Source organism: Drosophila elegans, unplaced genomic scaffold, assembly GCF_018152505.1.
Source record: "Drosophila elegans isolate 14027-0461.03 unplaced genomic scaffold, ASM1815250v1 contig_520, whole genome shotgun sequence".
NCBI classification, from domain to species: Eukaryota; Metazoa; Arthropoda; class Insecta; order Diptera; family Drosophilidae; genus Drosophila; species Drosophila elegans.
Window position 1 is genome coordinate 4845784 of NW_024545903.1, and position 21666 is coordinate 4867449.

Here is a 21666-nt window from a genome sequence, read left to right on the forward strand (position 1 = left end):
ATACGGTCACGCTTAAACAACTTGGCTGGCTTTGGTCACACTGGCACTCGCAATTTATAACTTGTATCTGTGGAAAATGCGGATATTGACTTGGAAAAAATGAGTAAACCCGTGATTAAGCCCAAGGAAGTGGCTGCCGCTTCGGCCAGCTTGAAGGTAAAGGTGGCCCAGATATCGAGGAAACAGAGTTATCCACTTACCGGTCACATTTTCAGAGGATTAGCGAGAAAAAGCTGGAGGCTTTCACGGTGGGCACGTTCTCAAAGAGGCAGTTGTCCAAAAAGGAGATAGAAGACCAGAAGAAAAAGGAGGATGCAGCTGCAGCGGCTCATGTAAGTCCAAACAGTGGACCCTTGCTGCTCCGGTAGTAATCGGATACGATTTTCAGGCCTTCAAAGAGTTTGTGGAGACCTTCCAAGAGGCGCCCACACCCTCCTCCAAAGTGTGGGTCAAAGCCGGCACCTACGATGCCGGATCTCGGCGGGAGGACAAGTCGGAGAAGGGCAAGCTATACAAGCCCGTCTCCAAGCTGCTGGACAAGGGCTCCTCCGACAAGGCCGAGGAATATGCCAAAACCCTGGCCTCGGACCTCAAGAAGGACCCGGGTCCGGTGAAGAAGAAAAACCAGGAAAAGAAGAAGAGCAACTTGGAGCTGTTCAAGGAGGAACTGAGACAGTAAGCCCAATTAGTACTCCCTCTATATACACTCCATTGATTGTTAAATGCTTGCAGAATCCAAGAGGAACGCGAGGAGCGCCACAAGTACAAGCACCTGGCTGTTAGCCATGCCCCGCCAGCTCAACAGCCGGCGGCAGCGAGTGCTCCTGTGCCCAGTAGTAGTGCATCCACCACCTCTCAGGCCTCCAACAGCTCCAAGGACTCGGGATCCTTCGATACCGGTGATCCAAACACCACCAATCTTTACCTGGGCAACCTGAACCCCAAAATATCCGAGCAGCAGCTCATGGAAATCTTCGGGCGGTACGGTCCTCTGGCCAGCATCAAGATCATGTGGCCACGCTCCGAGGAGGAGAAGCAAAGAGGTCGCAACTGCGGATTTGTGGCCTACATGAGCCGCAGGGACGCTGAAAGGGCACTGAGGACATTAAATGGACGCTACATCATGGGATACGAGATGCGGCTGGGATGGGGTAATCTAATCTAATCTAATCCCTTAAATATATCACAATGCTTTTACAATCTAATTCTCTTGTAGGAAAGACTGTGCCCATAATGAACACGCCTATTTTTACACCGCAAGCACTGCTGGAAATGACCCTCCCGCCACCTCCATCTGGATTGCCCTTCAACGCCCAACCGCCACCGAGCGAGGCTGGTGTTTTACCCAAGAAAAACTACAAGGAGTTTGACCAGGAAGAGGACAAGGAAAACATGGAAAGGGTAACCAAATGCACTTCTTGTCTAAAACGAAAAACAGCTAATATCGTTTATTTCTTAGATACTTGCCAAATGCGTTGTAAAAGTTCACATTCCCACTGAGAAGTATGTACTGCTTCCAAATCATTTACCTCATAGAAGCCTAAATATTTGTGTATTTACAGAGCTGTGCTGAATGTTATCCATCGGATGATCGAGTTTGTCATACGCGAGGGTCCAATGTTCGAGGCCTTGATCATGATTCGCGAAATGGAGAATCCTCTATTTTCGTTTCTCTTCGACAACGAGAGTCCTGCACACATCTACTATCGATGGAAGCTGTTCTCTTTGCTGCAGGGGGACACGCCGAACGAGTGGAGGGAGGATGAGTTTCGTATGTTCAAAAACGGACCGGTTTGGCGCCCTCCGATTGCCAACTTCTATACCCAGGGCATGCCGGATGAGCTGGTTGTGGATCCTGATGCCCCCGTGGTGCACAAAGGAGCCTTGTCCAATGCGTATGTAAAGCGAGGATTATCATTCTGGGAATAGGTTAAATTCATTTCTTGTTTTTCACAGGCAACGGGATAGACTTGAGGATCTGATTAGGCAACTAACTCCGGAACGCGCCCGCATTGGTGATGCCATGATCTTTTGCATAGAACATGCCGATGCTGCTGATGAGATATGCGAGTGTATCGCCGAATCTCTGGCCAACTTGAATACAAAGCCTTCAAAAAAGATTGCTCGGTTGTATCTGATCTCAGATATACTGCATAATTGTACAGTTAAAGTGGCAAATGCTTCCTTCTTTCGCAAGTCGTAAGTTCTTAAGAGCTTTTGGGACCTAACTATGAAGTAACCCTTTTTTTTTTGCCTAGTGTGGAAAAGCAATTGTTGGATATTTTCGAAAATCTGCACAATTACTACCAGAACATTGAGAGCCGCTTGAAAGCGGAGGGCTTCAAGTCCAGAGTCTGCAATGTAATTCGCACCTGGGAGGAGTGGACAATCTACCCCAAGGAGTTTTTGGCTCAGCTGACAGCCAAGTTCTTGGGCAAACCGGTTAGTTTGTGACTTTCATCACAGATGATACAGATCTTATATTTGTAATTTGCATTTAGTACGTCATGCCAGCAAGTTCTTCACCCCAAGCCGAAGAAACGCGCTCCGAGGAGGCCCTGGACGAAGATATCGATGGTGCCCCGCTATCCGGAGAGGAGAAGGACGATGAAGACCTGGACGGGGTGCCACTGGACGGAGCTGCTTTGCTCAAGAGCGCCTTGAAGAGGGCCTTGCCCGATGCGGATGTTGCTACACCAAAACGTGAAACGCCCAAAAGGGAGGAATACCACGATGAAATCGACGGCGTACCCTGTGAGCCTCTTTAAATCTATCTTTATCTTTACTTTGTAATACCAACAAATCCCGAATTGCAGTAGATGAGGACCTCGATGGGATACCGCTCGAAAAAGAAAGCAAACCTGCTCCCAAAATGCCCGGATTCATTCCCTCAAAGTGGGAGACAGTTGACCCCCAGCAAGTAGAAGCGCAGGCGATCACAACCAGCAAATGGGACACACTGGATCCGCCAGATCCCCCCAAGTTTTTCAGCTCCGACGAGGACAGTGACGATGAAAACTCGCAGAAGTATAGCGACGAGAAGCGACTCAAGTTGAGGGATATCGAATTGAAAGCAATTCAGTATCAGGACGAACTGGAGTCAGGAAAACGGCGCGTTGAACCCGGCTGGACAGTGCCCGAGCAAGTGGAGTATTTCCGAAAGCGATTGCTCAAACAGGTAGGCTTGATTACGCGTGGTAAATCTCTTTTAAGTCACTAAATCTAAATTCCATCTATTTAGGACTCTAGAACTGAATGTGCCGTGGATTCCCCTCTGAGCTACATGCACACCAAATCAAAGGGTTCGAAGGTCAGTGAAAGTCCAGCCCAGTACAGTGGCAAAAGATCGCACTCGCCCTACGCCGCAGCAGAACCGAAACGACGTGACTACTCGCCGGAAAACTCCCGCTCCTCGAAGTCCTCCAAGCGTAACCGGTCGCGCAGTCCTTCCGGATCACCGAAGCGGTATGCTGAGCGATCTTCTCGCAGCTCCCGCTATGAGAGCCCGGCTTCCAGTTCGTCCCGCTCGCGCAGCTCTCCAACATCCTTCACCTCGCGATCCTCTCGAAGGGAGGAGGCATCTCCTCCCAGGCATCGCAGCGATAAGCACAAGCACAAACATAGGCACTAAAAGATGCACTCCGGACGATTCATATTTAATTAAACATGGATTCTGCATAAAAATTCATTCGTCGTTTGTTTTAAATACACAGTATATATATATATATTTTTTAATTCTAAATTGTCTGTTAGGATGTGGGGAAACACGATCAACACACGGGCCCAGGAAGTTCGATTCCGCTCTGCGAATTTGTCTAAAAACATGAATCTAAGCAGCTAATTTAAAATGGTTACGATTTGTTAAGGAAAGCGGGCCAACCAACACCAGTCCTCGAACTGCCCGAGCCAAGCCGCATGGGTAATGGTGATTATCATAGGGCGAATATATAGATGTGGCTTAAAAGTAGATGCGAACAGCCTCCTCGGCATTCTGCTCCACGGGGCAGTAGGGGCACTTGAGTATGTGGCCATTGCTGAGCTTGTGCAGGGCATCGTTGGAGATGACATGGCCGCAGGTCAACTTCTTGGGCGGGTTGTCCTCGGAGGTCTGCTGGCGCAGGATGGGGCAGGCGAAGATCGAGTGGAAGCGGAATTCCGGCTGCAGATCGATCTCGATGGGCAGTTCGTCGCAGCCGTTCCACATGCCCAGCACTTGGCGCGACTGCATCACCTGCTTGATGTTGAGCAGGGCGGGCAGGGCAGTGCATCCGGCGTTGACCACGACGGACAGGGCCGAGTTCTTGCTGATGCCCAGCAGCTGGCAGGCGTCCTTGAGGAATATGAACGACAGCTCGGTCCACATCTCCTGGCCCAGAAAGTGCTTGTATGGCGAGTTCTCCAGTCCACTCGGCAGATAAATGAAGCTGGCCATCAGATTGGCTATCTCGTGCTCGTAGCGCACGGCGAACTTCTTGAAGTTCAGCCGGGCATAGCAGATGGCCTCGCGTTGCGACTCTAGTCCGTAGGACACCAGCTGCATGAAGCGCATGCGGTGCAGTCGGAACTCAATCAGAGAGTGGCGGTCACTCAGCTGCTGCGAGTACATCTTGGCCCACTTGAGGGCGTCAGTGAGGTCCCGCTTCTGGATTTTCACCCACATGCTGTAGATGTCGGCGAACTCGCGCTCCGACTCGAACACATCCTGGGCATGCTCTGCCGGCATCTTGCACTCGTTAATCAGGGAGCGGGCCACGTTCTCCATGCCCTGGCGGCAGTAGTGCTTGGCAATGGCCTTGTTAAGTAGCATCAGGTTCTCCTCGTCCTGCAGCACGTCCACGCGCATGGTGGATGTGAAATCGGCGCTAAAGTTGCGGTCAATGGCCTTGCCGATCTTCGAGATGGAACCGTGTAGATCGCGGTGCTCTGTGGACAGCTTCTGAACGCGCTCATTGCACCTGCCGATGGCCTTCCGGATGCTCTCCATCTGGCGCTCGGTTAGCCGCTGGGGGGCCGTCGGTTCCGTCTCCACCTGCATGCTCACCCCGTCGCCCATCGGATCGTCCTGGGAGACCTGGGTGCTCGAGTTCAGAGTGGTCACCAGTTGTTCCGCCCTGCTGAGGACCTCGACCAGTTCGGACATCTGCGTGGCTATGTCCCCGATGTCCGCTGCCGCGTTCTCGTGGAGCTGCTCCAACTTGGTGACCACGCGGGTCAGGTCCTTCTCTACCGACGAACAGGCCCACGACTCATTGTCCATTGTTAGCTCCAGTTTTGTGGATGAAAACCTAGAAACAAGCCACGCCAGGCGCGCGTATACTTTCGATTTGAAATTTATTCCACTTCAAGTGTTCGCTGCGGTGGTATACTCCAAAGTCTCGGAGAGATCAGGTGGCTCAGCGGAAAATGCGTATTTATGAATTGTTAATTTTATAACACAAAGGAGACGAAAACATTGGTGTGACCGTAGCAATGAGCGTGAAAATTCCAATCAGTTATGAAATAGCCCTTTTCCACTATCTCTTGAACTCGTTGGCTGGCTTACATCGGATATAAGTAACATTTTGGGAAATACAATTTTGGGTAAACTTTCTAGTTAATGAAAATCAACTAAGAGTTATAACAAAAGCTTGTGGAGTTCACTCTTGAATTTATCGAGCTCTTTATCATGACGATTTTAAATTTTTTAATATATCAAATTCAATAAAAAATGTTTTAAAATATTTACATCCAACAATTTTTACAATCTTCCTCCTTCTATATTTTTCCAATAATAAATAAAAGTTGATGAGTACAGTAAAAAATTAAAATTTGACACATTTTGTTATAGAAAAGCAGTATAAATGCTTCATTTTGAGCAAACGATAGGAGAGTATCGATAACAACAGAACAACTGGCCGACAGTGCTGCCCATCTCGTTTCGCCCATCTGAAAAATCAATTATTATTGCTGCTGCTTTCTTTGGGGCAGTGAAATTTATAACGACAAACAAACAGTTTGAAACTAGCCGTATTTAGATAAGAAAACGAATTTTTAAATTTAGTTAAACAAAACAACTGGTAAATTAATAAAGCAAAAGTGTTTTGGAACTAAAGAAGAATGCCAAGGACATTTGGTGCAAAATCTTCACGCTTTGAATTCATCATTTTAAAAATAAGTGATGAGTCTTAAGCCAAACGGCATTGAACCCACTTACAATGCCGCCATGACTCCAAAAATAAAAGCATGAAAACACTTGACAGTGCCAAAAAAATAAAAATCCAGGTGGCCAAAATAAAAAAGCTTAACTGGTGAAAACAACAGAAGTGCACGGTTAAACAATTTAACTTTCCCCCGTTTGCCAGTCAGTGCGTTTGAAAGCGAAATGGAAATTGTTGGATAAACTTATAAAACTTGCCAGTGTGTGTGTATGCGAGCATGATAACAAGAGAGAAGCTGCGTGCTGAAAATTATAAAAACATGAAAATTTCGCATTCATACAGTGGTGGCTAACAAATCAGCAGCGATTGTTTAATTTTCTATTTATTAATTTTCTCCGGGTTTAATTTATAATAGTCTTAGCACTCTTTAATGATTTAAATCAACTTTTTTTTAAACACAATTGTTCTTTCTTCAGAACAATAACTTGTATTCCGTTAAAATAAATGTACATCATTATAGAACCCTAGCTACATTAAGGAAAATTTATTGTTAAAAGGAATTGAATCTACAGGAAAGTTGGCTCATGGAATTTATTGCCAATTATTATGCTTATAATTATACAACTTTAAAATTGTTTATTAATTTTCAAAGTTATAATAGAAAATTGTACACTTCTTTAAGGTAAATTTTAGAAAATAAAGTTTCGACTGCTGCTGTATGTTTGGGAGATAGCTCTCGGAAATTCCCGGTGCAGGCCCAAGCTGCAAATCACTTTGTCGCACTCATTATACTGTCCGATCTAATATTGCTGCAAAAATAAAGAAATATAATGTTCGACGACGATTATGGGGAAGAGAGCGAGCAGCCGAATAGCTTTCATCGTGTCGGGGTCTTCTGAACTGATCTGTCGAAAATTCGCTAATGGTTTAAAAAATTTGCCTGCCAGTTCGGGAATAACATTCGAACTTTGCGTAAGCACCTTGCTCTGTCCAGTTCCCAGGTCCCTGTACTCAGGAAGCATTACCCAAATCGAATTTAAAACGTTTTTTTTGGAGAAGCAATCAATATTATTTATGCGGCCGTTAATTTGAAGAGCCCCTGTGATTTGTGTGCTAGGAAAAGTGAAAATAATAAAGAATTATTAGACGGGCCGAAAAGAGCGAATTGCGCGAGCTAAAAATAAAAAAGATCGGGACCGCTATTTATGTAATAAACTTTTTTGTTTTCCCGCAACAATATTTAAATGTATACAGCATTTTGCTTTGTGATTCGTGACCAGTGATGTGAACTAAACTCCAACGAACGGCCGAATCGGTCAACTGAAGCGTGTAACCAACCACATAATGCGTCTATGTATCTTTCAGATAATGCTTTAAACGTACAGTAACCAACTAGCCAACATGAGCCAATGTCAAAGTTAACCAAAAACCGGAAACACGCCGCATAGTCAACAGCTCGCAAAGGGCCACCAACGAACCAAACCGATCAGGAATAAATAGGGACAGTTGCCTTAGGATCTAGCTTTAGCCTCCACAAATAGCCATACGAAACGAAAGCCTACGGAATCGAGATTCGAACCGATCCCAAAATGCCCGCAACAGCCACGTCGAAACAGCGACCTCCCGTCGTCGACGAGGGAATGACGCCCAAGAAAACTGCCCTGATCATCGTCACCGTGATCGGATGCATCGCCATTCTGTGGCCAAAGGTCTTCCATCCGATGATGTTTGGCGGGGTTCCGCCACCCAAGCAAAACTTCAAGGATCAGCGAGCAGTACCCGGCGGTGAGTTTTCAGGTTTCCTTTATCATCGTAAAAGCTCTCTTGGGCGGTCATCCTAGAATATTTGAATTTTATTTCTAATAAAAAAAAGTATTTTCTCCTAAGCGAGCGTTTACTGAAAATAATAAATTACCATAAGTGTTTCTTAGGTTCATTCAATTAATGATTTATTTTTTACGTGAAATAATTGGTTTCTAACGTTTTTCTCTTGAAAATTACTAGTGCTTAATTATTATTTCATTATATATTAATACATTTTATTTTATTCTTTTGATTTCCGTATGTGGGTGGTGTTTGTTTGTGTGTGCTATCGATGTTGTAGGATGTTGTGATGTCGTGCTTGACAGAGAGCAGTTCATGAATGTTACGAAGAAGGATACCATCGAGCCCTTTGGTCCGCATTTGTACCGCAAACAAATCAATGTTTACACGGGCGAAATAAGTATGTGCCGCAATGTTGTTCTCTTATTTTCTCTCACTAACCCTGTTTGGCTTTGAAAACAAGAAAACAGCTTTACTAACGATCTGTAATTAACATCTGATTATGAAAGAAAATTCTGTTACGAGATCTATACTCCAGAACTAGCATATTATTCAATAGATTTAACAATGATTATTTTTCAAGATAATTAATTCAACTCGGCGGTTTCTCTAGTCCGGCTTAATCACTCAATAACATTTTTGAAATTATATTTTACTAAACTTAAAGTCTCTATAGGCTCTTTAAAGTAGAAATTCAGGAATACAGGATATTGTTATCCCATGAACATGACTTAATTAATGTGGATTTACTTTAAAACCAAATTATGGCTCTAAAAATAGTTTATATCAGTAGACGTTATTTGCATTTAAAATAAAAGCTATCACGCCCTTACTAACTAAGAGATTAATATGTATTATTTGTAAAACCCATGGGTAATACCAATCAATATATTATTCTTCGGAATATTTGCAGAAGTTTAAGGGATAATATTATTGTTTATTTGTTTAGTAAGGATAACCCTTTCTATTTTTACCTAACCACTGGCTACTGTACATGGCTTTTGTTAAACAAATTAAGTGTTCTATCATTAAACGGTCAAGAGTAAAACATGGCTAATTAAAAAATTCGCAATCTTGGCAGGTCTGCGCCAGGAGCGTCCAGCCCACCTGCATCCGGAATCCATATATCAAGCCATGCGGGAGCGGGGTCGCGCCATTCCCGCCACGCCCACAGTTCCGATCGTGGAGCGGAAAACCTCACCCAGCAATCCGCCTCCGCGGATCGTGGACGGACGGGTAAGTTAGGCTATAGCTTGCATTATTCTCCGGATGATAAATCCACAATTATACATTTCGGCGGCTGTGGTCGCAATGATTGTGATGAGACATATCCGCGCTCGCGTTGGAAGTCATTTATAAATAGCCGAAACGTTTATTTTATTTGGATTCGGGTTTTGTTTTTATGACACTGCACGCAAATTGAAGGCAAAAGACAGCGCTAAAGAAAACACAAAAAGAATCTGTAAAGGATGAGTGGGAGATCGGCAGAATGTGCTGCTACGTATTGAACTTGTGCCAAATTCAATGCGCCAGTTCCATTTTGCTCTCGTCTATGGCAACTAGATGGGTGAAATAGCCGAAGAGCACAAATCAGCTGAACGCTGCCCATGTCAAAATACATCGGAGCGTATACGTTATTTTTATGATTACAGGTGAAAATCATCGAAAGTTCAGCTTTGGTTGCAAATTTTATGTTTCAAGGATATAAACCACGTACTAAAATCCATGTTTTCTTAGGCTTCATTAAAGTGTGTGCGGTTGTTTCGTATTTTAACTTTAAAAATTCATTCTCCTCAATGCTTTCAAAAATAGTTTTGACTATTTTTTTCCGAAATAAGATAGGCAATTCAGACTTTATTTTTATCTTTTGGGTGGAATTAAGAACAATCTTCCTATGAGGAAATCGACATAGAGTTGGTATATCAAGACCCTTGAAAAGTTTGTATGACCTTTAATATATGTATTCAAATTGAATAAAACAGATATTCGGTCCTTCAAATCGCTGTTTAGACTATGACAACGAAAATTAAATATATTTTGATGAATATTAATTTTAAATTTTCAGCCTGGACCTATTCCTGGAATGCGTCCGCCCATGGGAGCCGGAGCACTGCATCAACCTCAGCAAAGGGGTGGCAGTAGCATGGGTTTCCTGATGCCACTTTACACGATCGGAATCGTAGTGTTCTTCGGCTACACATTAATGAAGGTGATTTTATAGTAATAAGTATATTAAAAGTAAAAAGTAAACCCCTTTTCCTGGTAGATAATGTTCAAGAAACAAGGTCCCAACGATCCGTACGGACAAGCACCGCAGAATCCTGCCTTCCGCCAGGAGGTCTTCGGACAACAGAACCACAGTCAGGTGGAGGACTTGGGCAGCAGCAAATTGGGTAAGTTTCAGTGTGATACGGATCTCGCATTCCGGATGATTAGTCACGTAGCTCGACACACACGCCATCGCACTCACTAGTCAATCCTAACCGAAAAATGCATTTTGTACTTTTCTGCTTCCGTCCACGCACTCCAAATATCATCCTACGATATAAGGCTGGCGAGAGCATCAGACAAGTAAGCCAGATGGTTCCGATGACCATAGAGTTCCGTTCGTATCCTCAGTTTCTAGACCTCGACGAAGGCCTTTTGATTTTTGAAATATGTCCTCCTCATTTGGTTTTTGTATCGTAGCAAATATGTGTTTTTATTCATTTCCCTAGATGTACTTATTCTAGATGTTGTGTAAGCTATATATATATTTACTAACCCCCAAATCAATCACGCCTTCATGAATTGAGTCATGCCCCTTTACATTCAAATACATATATATATATATATATATATATTTTGTTGCCACTCCTGCCCCTGTAAATACACCTTTAAATACACCTTTTAGTTTCGTTAGACCTCTCTCGGCCCTGATTATCAATCTCAAAGCCAAATCGTACGCCAATTTTATAGGAGCCGCTGCAGCCGCCGCCGTCGCCGTGAAGCCGCCGGTCGCCAAGGACACCGAAAAGGAGCTGCTAAACGCCAGTCTGTCGGCCACCGAGGTGGCCAGCAGCTTGTCCGCCTCGCTGAAGAACCACCAGGCGCAAAAGGAGGCCGAGCAGCTGATGGAGATCGAGAAGCTGCGCCAGAAGCTCGAGAGCACGGAGCGGGCGATGGCCCAGTTGGTGGCCGAAATGAACACCGATCAGTATGAGGCAAAGGTTAGCATCGCCATCGACATGTGGACACCTGGACACCAGATACAGATACTGATCATAGCTAATATGAAACCGATTCAGATACATTTAGTACATCACCGTAGTGCATTTAGTTGGCCAGCGTGCGCCGAACGCCATCATTTTAATAATCTTTATGTCCTTTTTGTGTTCTCATTTTCAAGATGATTGCCATGAAGTTTCTCAAGCGGCAGCCAAACTTTTAAGACAAAAATAACCATCATTCAGTTCACATAGAATCAGACCAGTAAACAGACCAAAATCAAAATCAGACCAACAACTCAGATCACAACTAAGTACAAGCCTCAAATAGATTGTTTCTGTTTTAGTTTCTAGTGGATAGCTTGGAATCCTTGGAATGGTTTCTTTCTGATCCCTGCTCCCTGCTCCTCTGCTCCCAGTCCCGACATCCCAGCTCTTATGTGTACATCCTGTCTGCCATCACACTGTCTATATGTCTAACAAGTGCATGGATGATCGCGGACTTGTCCCGACTCTGACTCTGTTTTAACCTGCTTGTGTGCTGTCGGCATGCGATATTTAACCATATCTTCCACTTATGTACTTCTACTACTATCACTATACTAACGAACCCCGTCTGAATGTTTATGCATTTGAGTACTCTCAACTAAACGCTAATGATGGGGACATATTTTACGATTCAAACAAGTCTTTTTTCGAAATCTGTTCGAACACTCTCTCTCTCTCTCTCTGTAAAACGACCGAAACATCACATTGCCAATTAAGATAATCGCAAACCTCATCATTCCATTGTTTAAGCTAAAGAAACTACCATATGAATACTATAAACTCTCTGTCTACGTTCTACGTTTTTCATGTTTCTCACCAATGTGTGTGTGTAAAACGAAACCAATTTTTTGGGGCTTAGTCGTTACGGCCATACAAGGTTTGATAGACGCGGCCGACGAGCAATTGAACGGCCAAGACAAGCAGAGGGCGACGAGCGATACTGAAACTGATTCGAATAAGGTTAGCGACCGTCAAAGGGTCCGGCACGGCAATCCTTGAACATTACCCTCGGATACACGGAGACACGCGTGTGTCCGGGCACTTAATCTTTTTGTTTATTAACCAAGATCCTTCGACTAATTGAGTTTTGTTGCGTTTCACCTAACCACAACGAATTGAAGTAATTAATGCGTTTATTATTTTACGTTTGAGGCTGTAGAATTGCTTAGATCTCACATTCCAGAGTCTTTTCTAACCCGTTTTTTTTTTGTACCCACCCGATGCAGAAAAACGACAACGAAAAAACGAGAGAGCAACTAGACAAGCAGAACATCCTTTCCAACGGACATGCAAACACCGACACCGACCAAAATCCGGAGACAGCGGCAAAGGGAGGCGGAGCCAGGAAGCGCCGGGATCTGAGCGCTGAGCGGGAACTTACGGTAGGCTATATGGCACATCATATCACCTTTGCATTGTAGATCTGTTGACGTAAATAATCGCAGGTACTGGGCATGGAGTTAACAGCCAGTTGCGAGGGCGGCCACAAGTGGACCGGTCGCCCTCCAACGCCTGTTTTCCGAGCGCCAAGCGAACATGTAAGTGCCACTGCCGCACACCCCAATCAGTTCCAAACTAATCGGTTTAGCACCAAGATGAAGTGATACTCTATATCTAATTGCTACGCTAACAAACATTCTCTCAGAATATAACAGTATAAAACTTACCAAAATAAAATATATACTATAATGTTCTCCTAAAAGATTGAACTTTCGCAAGTTCCTTTTCCATAAAGTTTTATAAGCCTCGGAAACAAAAACATTTTTAAAAACCATTAAAAGACTTGCCCACTAAATTCAATTGACAATTACTACAGAAACAAAACTTTTTTTTTCGGTGCAGTTTTCTGATTTAGAAAATAGCTCTTAAAATTGTGTTATCATTTCATTTTAAATTTTATAGGCTCGATTTCATAACAATTTTGTAAGCAGTTTAATAAGAGATTTTTTAATTGAGTACTTGACTTTGCTGACATTAATACCCACTCCAAAAAAAGATTTGAATTAACAAAAGGTTTATTTAAGAGGATTTTAAAAGCAATGATAATTGAGTAATGTTTCAAGGTAGACACAAATTTTTAAAATATCGGAAAATATGTACCAATTGTACCAAGAGTTTATTTTTATAGGCAAGAACTAACCCTACGCTGCGCATATATGTTGAAGCTTTTTAAAAGACTTTACCTAAAATAATAAGTGTTTTCCTATCACGATTTCAGTCCAAATTGGAAGAAAATTTGCCAGAATCGCAGTCCATTTACTTGGAAGGCGCTTTGGCACATGAGTCTCAGATTTTGGTGGCCGACTCCCAAACCAAACGTGAAGAGGTCTACGACTCCGAGCTTAATGGATCAGCCGAGGAACCAGCCGTAAGAATATTGCCTTAATAAAGACTATACCCTTTTATATACCCACCTAATTTCTGCTTTTCAGATCATTCTTAGCAGCAGAATGACATTGTCATTGATTAATTTGGACGCAAATCAACAAAATGGAAATGCAGGCAAATCCGCAGTGGAAAGTCCTCTGGCTGATGACATCGAAATAATTGGACACGACGAGCAGTAGGCAAAGATATATACTTCAATGTACACCGATCGAATTTTATATATCCTGGCAATGATAATGACTTGATTCAGACGAAAATATTGCAAAGGGCCGAGTGAAATTTCGTTGCTAATTTCGTTTAACGACGAACATTATGACTGATAAACACGAAACAGATTTGCCAATAATTTGATATCTAATTTGTATATACATATTGTATGTTTTGATATCTTTGTTTTGATTTTAAAACGCCAAAGTTTTGTCCCTCTCTTCACAAAAAAAAACACACACACAACCTGTCTTTCTGCTTTTAAAAAACCTTTCTCACTTTCGGTCAAACGTAATCCTAGTTGCATGTCTCGAAATCTCTTTAACTCGATTAGAAAAATGCGGTCTTTGTGAACTGTATGATTTTATGTGAATACTGTTAGTTGAAACTCAATGCTAAAACTAGTCTACCATTAAGCTAAGCGCATATGTATTTCAAACCGCATCAACCCTGTAGCTACTTGGCCAGAAAAATTACTCAAACAGATCCGATCGATTGCACCTTATTATGATTAAACAACTAAAGTTAGTGCCACAGCGTTTGTGAACCTAGTATAATAAATATATTAAAAGCCGAACTTGACAATGGAATGTGTTTCAAATCAAACGTGGTCCTGAACGACTTTCTTTTTCACCCACTAGCGAACCAGAAAAATGCTAATTTTTAGAGTTCTGAACTTTGAAGATTATGCAGAGGATGGAATGTCCTGAGAAAGGGACAAGAAATCGGTCTTGTTCTAACTTTGACCTACTTTTTTGTAAACAGAACCCCAAAATACATGGATTCTCAAAATTTGAATTTGAAAATAAACTCTTGCTTATGAGCTCTGTTAAAACTAACAACTTAACAGAATTGTGCTTAACAGAATGCGCCTAACAGCACAAGTCTTGAATTTTTTCCCTCTGCCCGTGTGTACACACTGGCCAACAGCTGTTTTTTGTCAATCTTCGCCACAAAAATTACGTAAATTTCGGCAGGTTAGTAAATTACTGTTAATTCCTTGGTAATTTGGAACTCCATACCATTGAATAGTCTCAGAATCGGTAGCAGATCTTCCGAGGAACGAATGCAACTGCTCCGAATGACTGAAATGGCCATGAATGCTCCGAACCCCTAACATTTTGTTTGTGGCTAATGTTATTGCATCTCGATCCCGTGTAGACAACCATGTCGTTGCTCCGTTCCAAGTACTACGACCGACCCGATGGCGAGGATGCCTTTGGCAAGATAGTGGCCACCAATAAGTACGCGATCTCCGCCGGACTGGCCTGGTCCATGTTCGACGTACTGACGCTCTCCAAGCCGCAGGGCTACCTGCCCACGCTGGGCCGCTTCGCCTACAACACGGGTCCGCTGATGGGCATGGCCACGGCATTTACACTGACCACCCTGGCGGCCACAAATGCCCGCGGAAAGGACGACAAGTGAGTGGGGCAGCCATCTGTTCATCAATTCCTGGTCTAATCACATCCCTATTGCAGAATCAACTACTTGATCGGCGGTTTTGCGGCTGGCGGTGTCTTTGGAGCCTGGAAGCACAACCATGTAGCTGGTCTCTGCGCCGGCCTTTTCCTGGGTTAGTTGTCTCGCTAGCTGATAAGCTAGAACTTAGTGATTAACCCACCTGTAACGCATTCCAGGCATTGCTGGCGTCATCAAGAAGATGTCCATTGAACAGGGCTGGGAGTTCTTCCCCGACACTCCTCTAAGGCAGTACGGCGGTCTAAACATTGCCGAAAACGACTGGACCATCATGGCCGACCGTCCCAAGAACTGGACCACGGAGAAGCCGAAGGCGTAAAGCCTTGTTGCCAGTTGCCTATGTTTAGTTTAATGGTGATTCGATGAGAGAAGGATTTTGCCGTTTCCGTTTGCCTTGCAACCGAATAAAAGCTAAGTGAGAAGTGATAATGCCACCCCAACTGTCGCCAATCTGCGGCTGTCCATTAACTCTATCTAATGGTGCCACAGGCTGGGCTTCGTTAGCCGCTCGGATATGCAAACGAGTCGAATGTGTCACAGAAACTTATCAACAAACAGTTGGCGTGAATGAATGACGGCCCACAAAAGTGGGAACCCAAAGAGGCCAGCGAAAAAGCAACTAACCAAAACATGGGGGAAACAAGTCACGCTCGCAGCTCTTAGTCTTATGTGCTGCCAACAGTTTATTTCTTTATTTTCATCGGCCCATTTAAAATCCATGAATGTGCATTTACTCATGTTTGGGTCTTTTCACTTTATGTAGAGAGGTGAATCATGCCCCGAGCATATACATATGCATGGCCATTGGTCTAAAATGCCATCTTGTGCATACTAATGCTCGTTCTTTAGCACTTTTCATTGGGCTTTGGAATAGGAATAAATCGATTGAGTCTGACCAGACCATCGGAATTCTCTTGAAGTCGCCCAAGCAGAACTGAAGTTTTGCCAATTTGTACCTTAACCTTTGCCAACCACAGAATGTTCTCTTTGCGGCTTTTAGGCGACTTATTTTTGCTGACTCTCTTTTGAATTTCATTTTGCCAGATTTATTGTTATGGCGAAAGAAAGTTATGAGATCGAGAGGAGTGACCCTTAAGTTGGAGACCGTTAAATCTTGGCTCTATATTGATGATGTGATGCCAATGCATGGCTGTTCTTATTTAAACTGTGCGTTTGAGGGAGTCTTAGTACCCAAAATAGCATTATATTCACCTTGATCTTTGGTACCTAGCCGCACTCTGCCTTGATAACCAGCGATCTGAAAACCAGTCGAGCAGCTTGGCAGCGAGCGGATTGAAGTGCGCCACTATCCGAATCTGGCTCGCTCTGACTAATCTGTGGCAGCTGGCTCCACTCCACTCCACTTCAATCCACTCGGCTGCATACAGGCGAATCTGGTGGATGCGGTTGCTGTCATGGCTCTCAGCATGCTGGAGCATAAACTGGGGGATTTTCGCGATCGCTGGGTGATTTATGGGAGATGAATGCTGCGGGAATGACATCATCATTGCCAATTCGCCTTGGGGGATGGGATAGAGTTTAGTGTGTATGCGAGTGCCTCTTCCCTGGGGAAGCATAAACTTAATTAAAAATACAATAATTGATTTTACTTTCATTTCCTGGTCGGTTTATAAATAAGAAACAATTTCGATTCCAATTATTGTCACCTTTTATCGCTTTGAGAATAACCATAAGTAGGTTCGCGTGCCTGCAGGATCTAAACACTCAGGAATATGGTAATTTCTGGCAGGGATTACTATTACTTCCAACCCCCTGTTATGGCAATTGTATGAGGGAAAAAGAGGCTTGAAGTACTCGAAAAGCTTTTTAATTAATGAAACAGTAGGATACAAATGAGCCAGTTATTTATAATGTCAAAATATTGAATGGAGGAGTTGTCCGCGGACAAAATGTCATGGATACTTACAGTGGCGGTTATAAAAATAGTGGTTTATTAAGATAATCACGGAACAATGTGTGTAATTCAAAAGCTTTGCAAACCAAAAACAATTAATAAAAAAAAAATTTGAATTAATACGAATATATTATCCCTTAGTTTTGAGTTTATAATAACCGGTTAAATTAATACAAATTTAATCGTAATATATGAAAAATAGTAATATTTTTAGACGGCTAGGACTATCACTGATGTTATGACTGCAATTGTGTCGTATCTGAATGTGAAGTGGTCACGCAGCTGTATGGAGATGAGTTGGTGGGGGTAGGAGTAGGAAATGCAGTCGTGGCAAGACGCTCGTAATTAATCTTATTAGGCCCAGTGCGACTGCGACTGCTCAGCGCTCACTTCGAATGGAGATGCGTTTTTATGGAATTGTGCGGCGTGTAATCCTTTTAATAAAGCCCGCGCAACTCACATCGTGCGACACCACTGTCAAATTAATCACCATGACAGCGCTGCAAGTATTGCATCTGCAAATGTGCAACTACAACTGCCTCGAAGGTTATCCAGCTCCTCAGCCTCTTACAATTCTGCAATTAAAGATCGGCGCGACACAAAAGAGGCATTTGTAAATGCTCGTGTATGTTTGTACATTGTACATTCGTATGTATATTTTGTATCTTTGAATCTACAATTGTGTTTATGAATTTATAGCTTCGCTATGTTTGTTGTTGACATTCAATTGCTGTCACATCGCAACAACTTGGTGCACTGTACAGTGGAAATGCGAATTCGAAATTCGGGAACCATGTTTTAGGATTAGGATCAATTTGGCTACAACTATTCAAAGGCATTTTTTTTTAACTTTTTTTGGTGCGTTACAATCTAACAATATTAAATGCTAAGCTGATAAGCACTTTAGAATTAATAAAAATAATTTTTAAGTCATATAACAAGTTTTATATTTCAAACAACATTTCAAACTTGTATAACGATAAGTCAGCCATCAGTTAAGTACCTTAAAGTACACATTTAAGTTTGCGCGTAAGATATTCGAAGTAAACCACTTTGAATACAATGCATATTGTCCATTAGGAATTGGAAGATATTTAGTAAGCCCCTTCTCCAGATCGCCAGTCCAAAATTTCTCTAAGACTATATCATTCTAAAATTTTAATAGTTTTAATTAAATAAAATATTAAATTGATGCAGGTGAACTCCGGTTTTTATTAAAATATGATTTATAAACAAATCATACGATTTAACTACAACATGCAGTTTGTGTTTGACTTTGGTGAGCTAAAATTAAAATAAAAATAGGAGCCAACTGGGTACTTACATTGTATGGGCAGGTATGATTCAAATTCGATACATTTCTAATATTTGAATACAATTCATTAACAAGGGTCATTTTTTGAAGACTTGGATTCCTCATATACTTGCAAAAATCCACTGTCATACTCATGAAAAACGGTCTGTAGCCATTATCGTTTCGCATTGGGTCTATTATTATCTAAAAATCATATATTTTGAAGTTATTTTTTTAAATACATATAAAGGTTTCTTTTACCTTAATATTTGTGATTGGCAATTTATTCAGCTTTACGTAAACATCCATGTATTTATGTGTTCTATTGATTGCTTTAATATGACAGGTTTCAAATTTTCCAAACATCTTGTCGATTATTTCGCACTTTAAATTAGTAAACATCACATGTCCTTCGGAAAACTATAGATAAATATTAATATAGTTTTTTAATTCTTATAAAGAAGTACCTACTGCTAATATAAAGGTTAAAACAATCGGTATGTTCCACATTGTAAGTTCATTCAGTTACTGAAATAATATTTCTTACATTGTTTGTATTCAATATCCATTCATCATGCAGATGTCATGGCACTTAAACATTTTAACAATGTCAGTGATAACAATCTATAATGGGGCTCATAAAAAGTTAATCACAGGAAACTAATAACATTTAGTAGAAATTGAGCAATATTGAATATACACTTATTGAAATTGATATGGTTTTAAGACTACAAAAGGATCTGGAATGCCTTTTTAATTTGAGGGTGTTATACAGTTAGAAGATAAAAAAAATCGAATTTTCCAATATTTATTCTGATAAAACTTTTAAATTTACTGATTTACTAATTTTTTTTTAATTTTAACTGTATTAACCCTTTAAAACACAGAATTTAAGGCAACAATTCTAGTTCCTATTATGAACCTATTAAGACCAACAAGAAATTTTAATTTATTAAAGATCAAATTCGCTTTCTTAAAATTTCTTCTTACTCAGAGTTGACGTAAATTTAATTTTTTTTCCTAATATGATTTATGAATTCCATCCGTTTTGGGTCTTGACGCTTTTCTGCGAAATATAAACCATAAGCCACTATGGCTGAGGTCTGCGATCATGATTGTCTTCCGAATCAGGGACACAATTCATCATTGGACACAAGAGATCGCGAGTTGGAGCGAAGAGCTGTGTCTCGGTTGCCACAGCATTTGTCTGTGTTTGGTTTCAATGACACCTCCACCTCCTTTCTGGCCCCGGGAAACAGAGAACCGCCTCATAAGATGCAAATGCAAGAGCCGTCGATGGTTATGTGCATGTATATGGGTATCAGATTCATTTAACCCGATCCGCATCGGGGTCATAAGTGCAGGGTAAATAAAACATTTTACTGCCGCGGCGAACGTGCCGCCCAGCAGACTAAGATGAAGCTGAATCCGAAGAGGACTGCGGATGGAAACAAATGAAGTGATTGAATGCGTGGCGCAGACGCAGCCGGGTGGGAGTTATACGTACATATATGTAAATGTTAATATATGGGAAGATGGGACGAAAAGCCCCAAATGACAACAGCACGCGTTTGGGTCCCTCGAAGCGAGAGATTGATTGGATTTTTGTTTCCTTTCCGAGTTCATCAATTCAGACAATCTAAATGGAAACACTCAAAAAAACTCTTTTCGGTGCTGGTCGTACGTCAACTTAACACTCCACCAATCGTATGTTCGTGTAATGGGAGATTCGAGGGGAAGCGCTTGTAATCAATCAAATTGATTCTCTGGGAAACAGTTCTTCTTATTTTCTGCTTACGATCACTAAGATCTATTACCATAAATAAATTGAAATTTATGCAGTTATGCCTATCATAATTGATTTTATTCAGAATTTTTTCTACTTCTGCCGGTCGGATAAAGAAGTTGTCTGAAGAATTAGTTAGACATAAATAAGGGGATTTTTTGTTTTAAACAATAATTTTAAACATTCTACAAAAGTGGGTTTAAGCCCTCGTCAATAAATGTTCTTGATTTAAGTAGAAATAGCATCCTTTTAATCAACTAAAAATCTAAAAAATAATATACCATTATTCCATGATAAATGTCTTAATGTAAGTATGCACATTGAATTTTTATCAAATGAAAGGAAAAGAATAATAAACGTTTTTGTTTGTGGGGCTCACTTCTGATGTGAAACAGATTTCCGCCGAAAGTGTTTACTTTGTGGCGAATCGTATTTGGTTTGGTCATAAAACTACATCGAATGTTGAGGGGCGTGAACATAAAGCATGCAAATATGCTGCAATGTGAGAGCATAAATCAAATGGAAATTCGTCACAAACGACAGTTCCCTATAGTATGACTCTCCACTGGCAGAGACACGCAACATTTGCTGCAAATGAAGTGAAGACACATGGGTCTGGGCGATGCAACTTCAATGCCTTCGCTTTCCAGCTGGAATAGCCATTATTTTCCATTCCAAGCTGCCTGGAGGGTTACTGCTCCTTTTATTCAACTAAAGCGAAGCTCCTCTTTTCCTGTGGATTCTTTTCACTTTGTTGTGGCTTGGAATATTACAAATTACAGTCCAGCCTCAAGATATTTATTTGCATCAAAAAAGTAGAAAAATAAATTTACTTAAACTTTTTGTCGGATTGATTTTGAGGCAATACACACAATATTGACTGATCAATTCATTACTTTGAACAAGTTCAACATGATCTTCAGTCATATCACAAGAATTTTTCTTTGAATAGAAAGATTAAATTAAAGCTTTAAAATATTATCTTTATAAATATTTTATCGGATTCGGTCTTTTACATATGTGAAATAAGATGAATACTTTTTAAGTTTCATTATAATTGTGATAGATAATCGATTTAGACTTAAGCCTTAAGCCTTATTTTCCTGGGTCCTCAAAAATCATACTTAGGCAAGCCCCACTGTAGTTATTTGCTCCACCTCGCTTTCTTCATTCTCTCACATGCATCATGCGAGAAGAACGAAGAACTGCGAGTGCTTGACGGCGTCGCTGGCTGTTCAAGTGGCATTCTTCAACTGGCATTCTTCTCCCCGATTCTCCCAATGATGCGGCTCCCTCTTTTCCACTTTCTGAAGAGGCTTCCGTTCGGCTCTCCAGCATAATAAATCTTTTGAAAGGCGGGGCAGCACTACGCTCGTGAC

General features: G+C 41.8%; 5 protein-coding genes across 18 annotated transcripts; 3 read left to right on the forward strand and 2 right to left on the reverse strand.

The window, feature by feature from the left end:
* The first annotated feature begins 22 nt into the window (after nucleotides 1-22).
* Nucleotides 23-3684, forward strand: LOC108145478 (U2 snRNP-associated SURP motif-containing protein). 2 transcript variants are annotated; one of them, XM_017270931.2, is made up of 12 exons: nucleotides 23-156; nucleotides 216-332; nucleotides 389-675; nucleotides 733-1151; nucleotides 1217-1401; nucleotides 1460-1503; nucleotides 1563-1895; nucleotides 1957-2199; nucleotides 2259-2442; nucleotides 2502-2754; nucleotides 2817-3178; nucleotides 3242-3684. In XM_017270931.2, the coding sequence occupies exons 1-12, from the start codon at nucleotides 100-102 to the stop codon at nucleotides 3629-3631; spliced, it is 2874 nt and encodes a 957-aa protein (XP_017126420.1). In that variant the 5' UTR covers nucleotides 23-99; the 3' UTR covers nucleotides 3632-3684. The 2 variants fall into 2 exon arrangements, with proteins under 2 accessions (XP_017126420.1, XP_017126421.1); XM_017270932.2 differs by having other exon boundaries at nucleotides 2820-3178.
* On the reverse strand, nucleotides 3636-5457 carry LOC108145480 (E3 ubiquitin-protein ligase RMND5A). Its single transcript, XM_017270935.2, has one exon. It carries the CDS (start codon nucleotides 5255-5257, stop codon nucleotides 3959-3961), a length of 1299 nt encoding a protein of 432 aa, XP_017126424.1. The 5' UTR covers nucleotides 5258-5457; the 3' UTR covers nucleotides 3636-3958.
* Nucleotides 5458-5933: 476 nt separating this feature from the next.
* LOC108145518 (resistance to inhibitors of cholinesterase protein 3) lies at nucleotides 5934-14387 on the forward strand. 13 transcript variants are annotated; one of them, XM_017270989.2, is made up of 12 exons: nucleotides 5935-6056; nucleotides 7503-7922; nucleotides 8242-8361; nucleotides 9043-9197; nucleotides 10027-10170; nucleotides 10228-10354; nucleotides 10512-10532; nucleotides 10920-11170; nucleotides 12442-12597; nucleotides 12661-12753; nucleotides 13434-13583; nucleotides 13648-14387. In XM_017270989.2, exons 2-12 carry the CDS (start codon nucleotides 7727-7729, stop codon nucleotides 13780-13782), a joined length of 1548 nt encoding a protein of 515 aa, XP_017126478.1. In that variant the 5' UTR covers nucleotides 5935-6056; nucleotides 7503-7726; the 3' UTR covers nucleotides 13783-14387. The 13 variants fall into 13 exon arrangements, with proteins under 13 accessions (XP_017126483.1, XP_017126492.1, XP_017126489.1 ...); XM_017270990.2 differs by lacking the exon at nucleotides 5935-6056 and adding an exon at nucleotides 7032-7109; XM_017270994.2 differs by lacking the exon at nucleotides 8242-8361 and having other exon boundaries at nucleotides 5934-6056.
* A 291-nt stretch (nucleotides 14388-14678) lies between these two features.
* LOC108145556 (NADH dehydrogenase [ubiquinone] 1 alpha subcomplex subunit 11) lies at nucleotides 14679-15732 on the forward strand. The gene is made up of 4 exons (XM_017271056.1): nucleotides 14679-14787; nucleotides 14972-15234; nucleotides 15292-15386; nucleotides 15451-15732. Exons 2-4 carry the CDS (start codon nucleotides 14978-14980, stop codon nucleotides 15609-15611), a joined length of 513 nt encoding a protein of 170 aa, XP_017126545.1. The 5' UTR covers nucleotides 14679-14787; nucleotides 14972-14977; the 3' UTR covers nucleotides 15612-15732.
* A 1685-nt stretch (nucleotides 15733-17417) lies between these two features.
* LOC108145339 lies at nucleotides 17418-19035 on the reverse strand. Its single transcript, XM_017270728.1, has 4 exons — nucleotides 18973-19035; nucleotides 18763-18921; nucleotides 18532-18705; nucleotides 17418-17489 (listed from the first exon to the last, which is right to left on the reverse strand). The coding sequence occupies exons 1-4, from the start codon at nucleotides 19009-19011 to the stop codon at nucleotides 17418-17420; spliced, it is 444 nt and encodes a 147-aa protein (XP_017126217.1). The 5' UTR covers nucleotides 19012-19035.
* Nucleotides 19036-21666: the final 2631 nt, after the last annotated feature.

Excerpts from the sequence above, each read along its gene's own strand:
- LOC108145478 (XM_017270931.2), top strand. The coding sequence starts at position 100 with ATGAGTAAACCCGTGATTAAGCCCAAGGAAGTGGCTGCCGCTTCGGCC. Across the intron at positions 157-215 it reads CCGCTTCGGCCAGCTTGAAG|AGGATTAGCGAGAAAAAGCT; the intron begins GTAAAGGTGGCC and ends TCACATTTTCAG. Across the intron at positions 2,755-2,816 it reads TGAAATCGACGGCGTACCCT|TAGATGAGGACCTCGATGGG; the intron begins GTGAGCCTCTTT and ends CCCGAATTGCAG.
- LOC108145480 (XM_017270935.2), bottom strand. The coding sequence starts at position 5,257 with ATGGACAATGAGTCGTGGGCCTGTTCGTCGGTAGAGAAGGACCTGACC.
- LOC108145518 (XM_017270989.2), top strand. The coding sequence starts at position 7,727 with ATGCCCGCAACAGCCACGTCGAAACAGCGACCTCCCGTCGTCGACGAG. Across the intron at positions 9,198-10,026 it reads CGCGGATCGTGGACGGACGG|CCTGGACCTATTCCTGGAAT; the intron begins GTAAGTTAGGCT and ends TTAAATTTTCAG. Across the intron at positions 11,171-12,441 it reads CCGATCAGTATGAGGCAAAG|AAAAACGACAACGAAAAAAC; the intron begins GTTAGCATCGCC and ends CACCCGATGCAG.
- LOC108145556 (XM_017271056.1), top strand. The coding sequence starts at position 14,978 with ATGTCGTTGCTCCGTTCCAAGTACTACGACCGACCCGATGGCGAGGAT. Across the intron at positions 15,235-15,291 it reads GCCCGCGGAAAGGACGACAA|AATCAACTACTTGATCGGCG; the intron begins GTGAGTGGGGCA and ends TCCCTATTGCAG. Across the intron at positions 15,387-15,450 it reads CTGCGCCGGCCTTTTCCTGG|GCATTGCTGGCGTCATCAAG; the intron begins GTTAGTTGTCTC and ends AACGCATTCCAG.
- LOC108145339 (XM_017270728.1), bottom strand. The coding sequence starts at position 19,011 with ATGTGGAACATACCGATTGTTTTAACCTTTATATTAGCA. Across the intron at positions 18,922-18,972 it reads TTTTAACCTTTATATTAGCA|TTTTCCGAAGGACATGTGAT; the intron begins GTAGGTACTTCT and ends ATTTATCTATAG. Across the intron at positions 18,706-18,762 it reads TGCCAATCACAAATATTAAG|ATAATAATAGACCCAATGCG; the intron begins GTAAAAGAAACC and ends TATGATTTTTAG.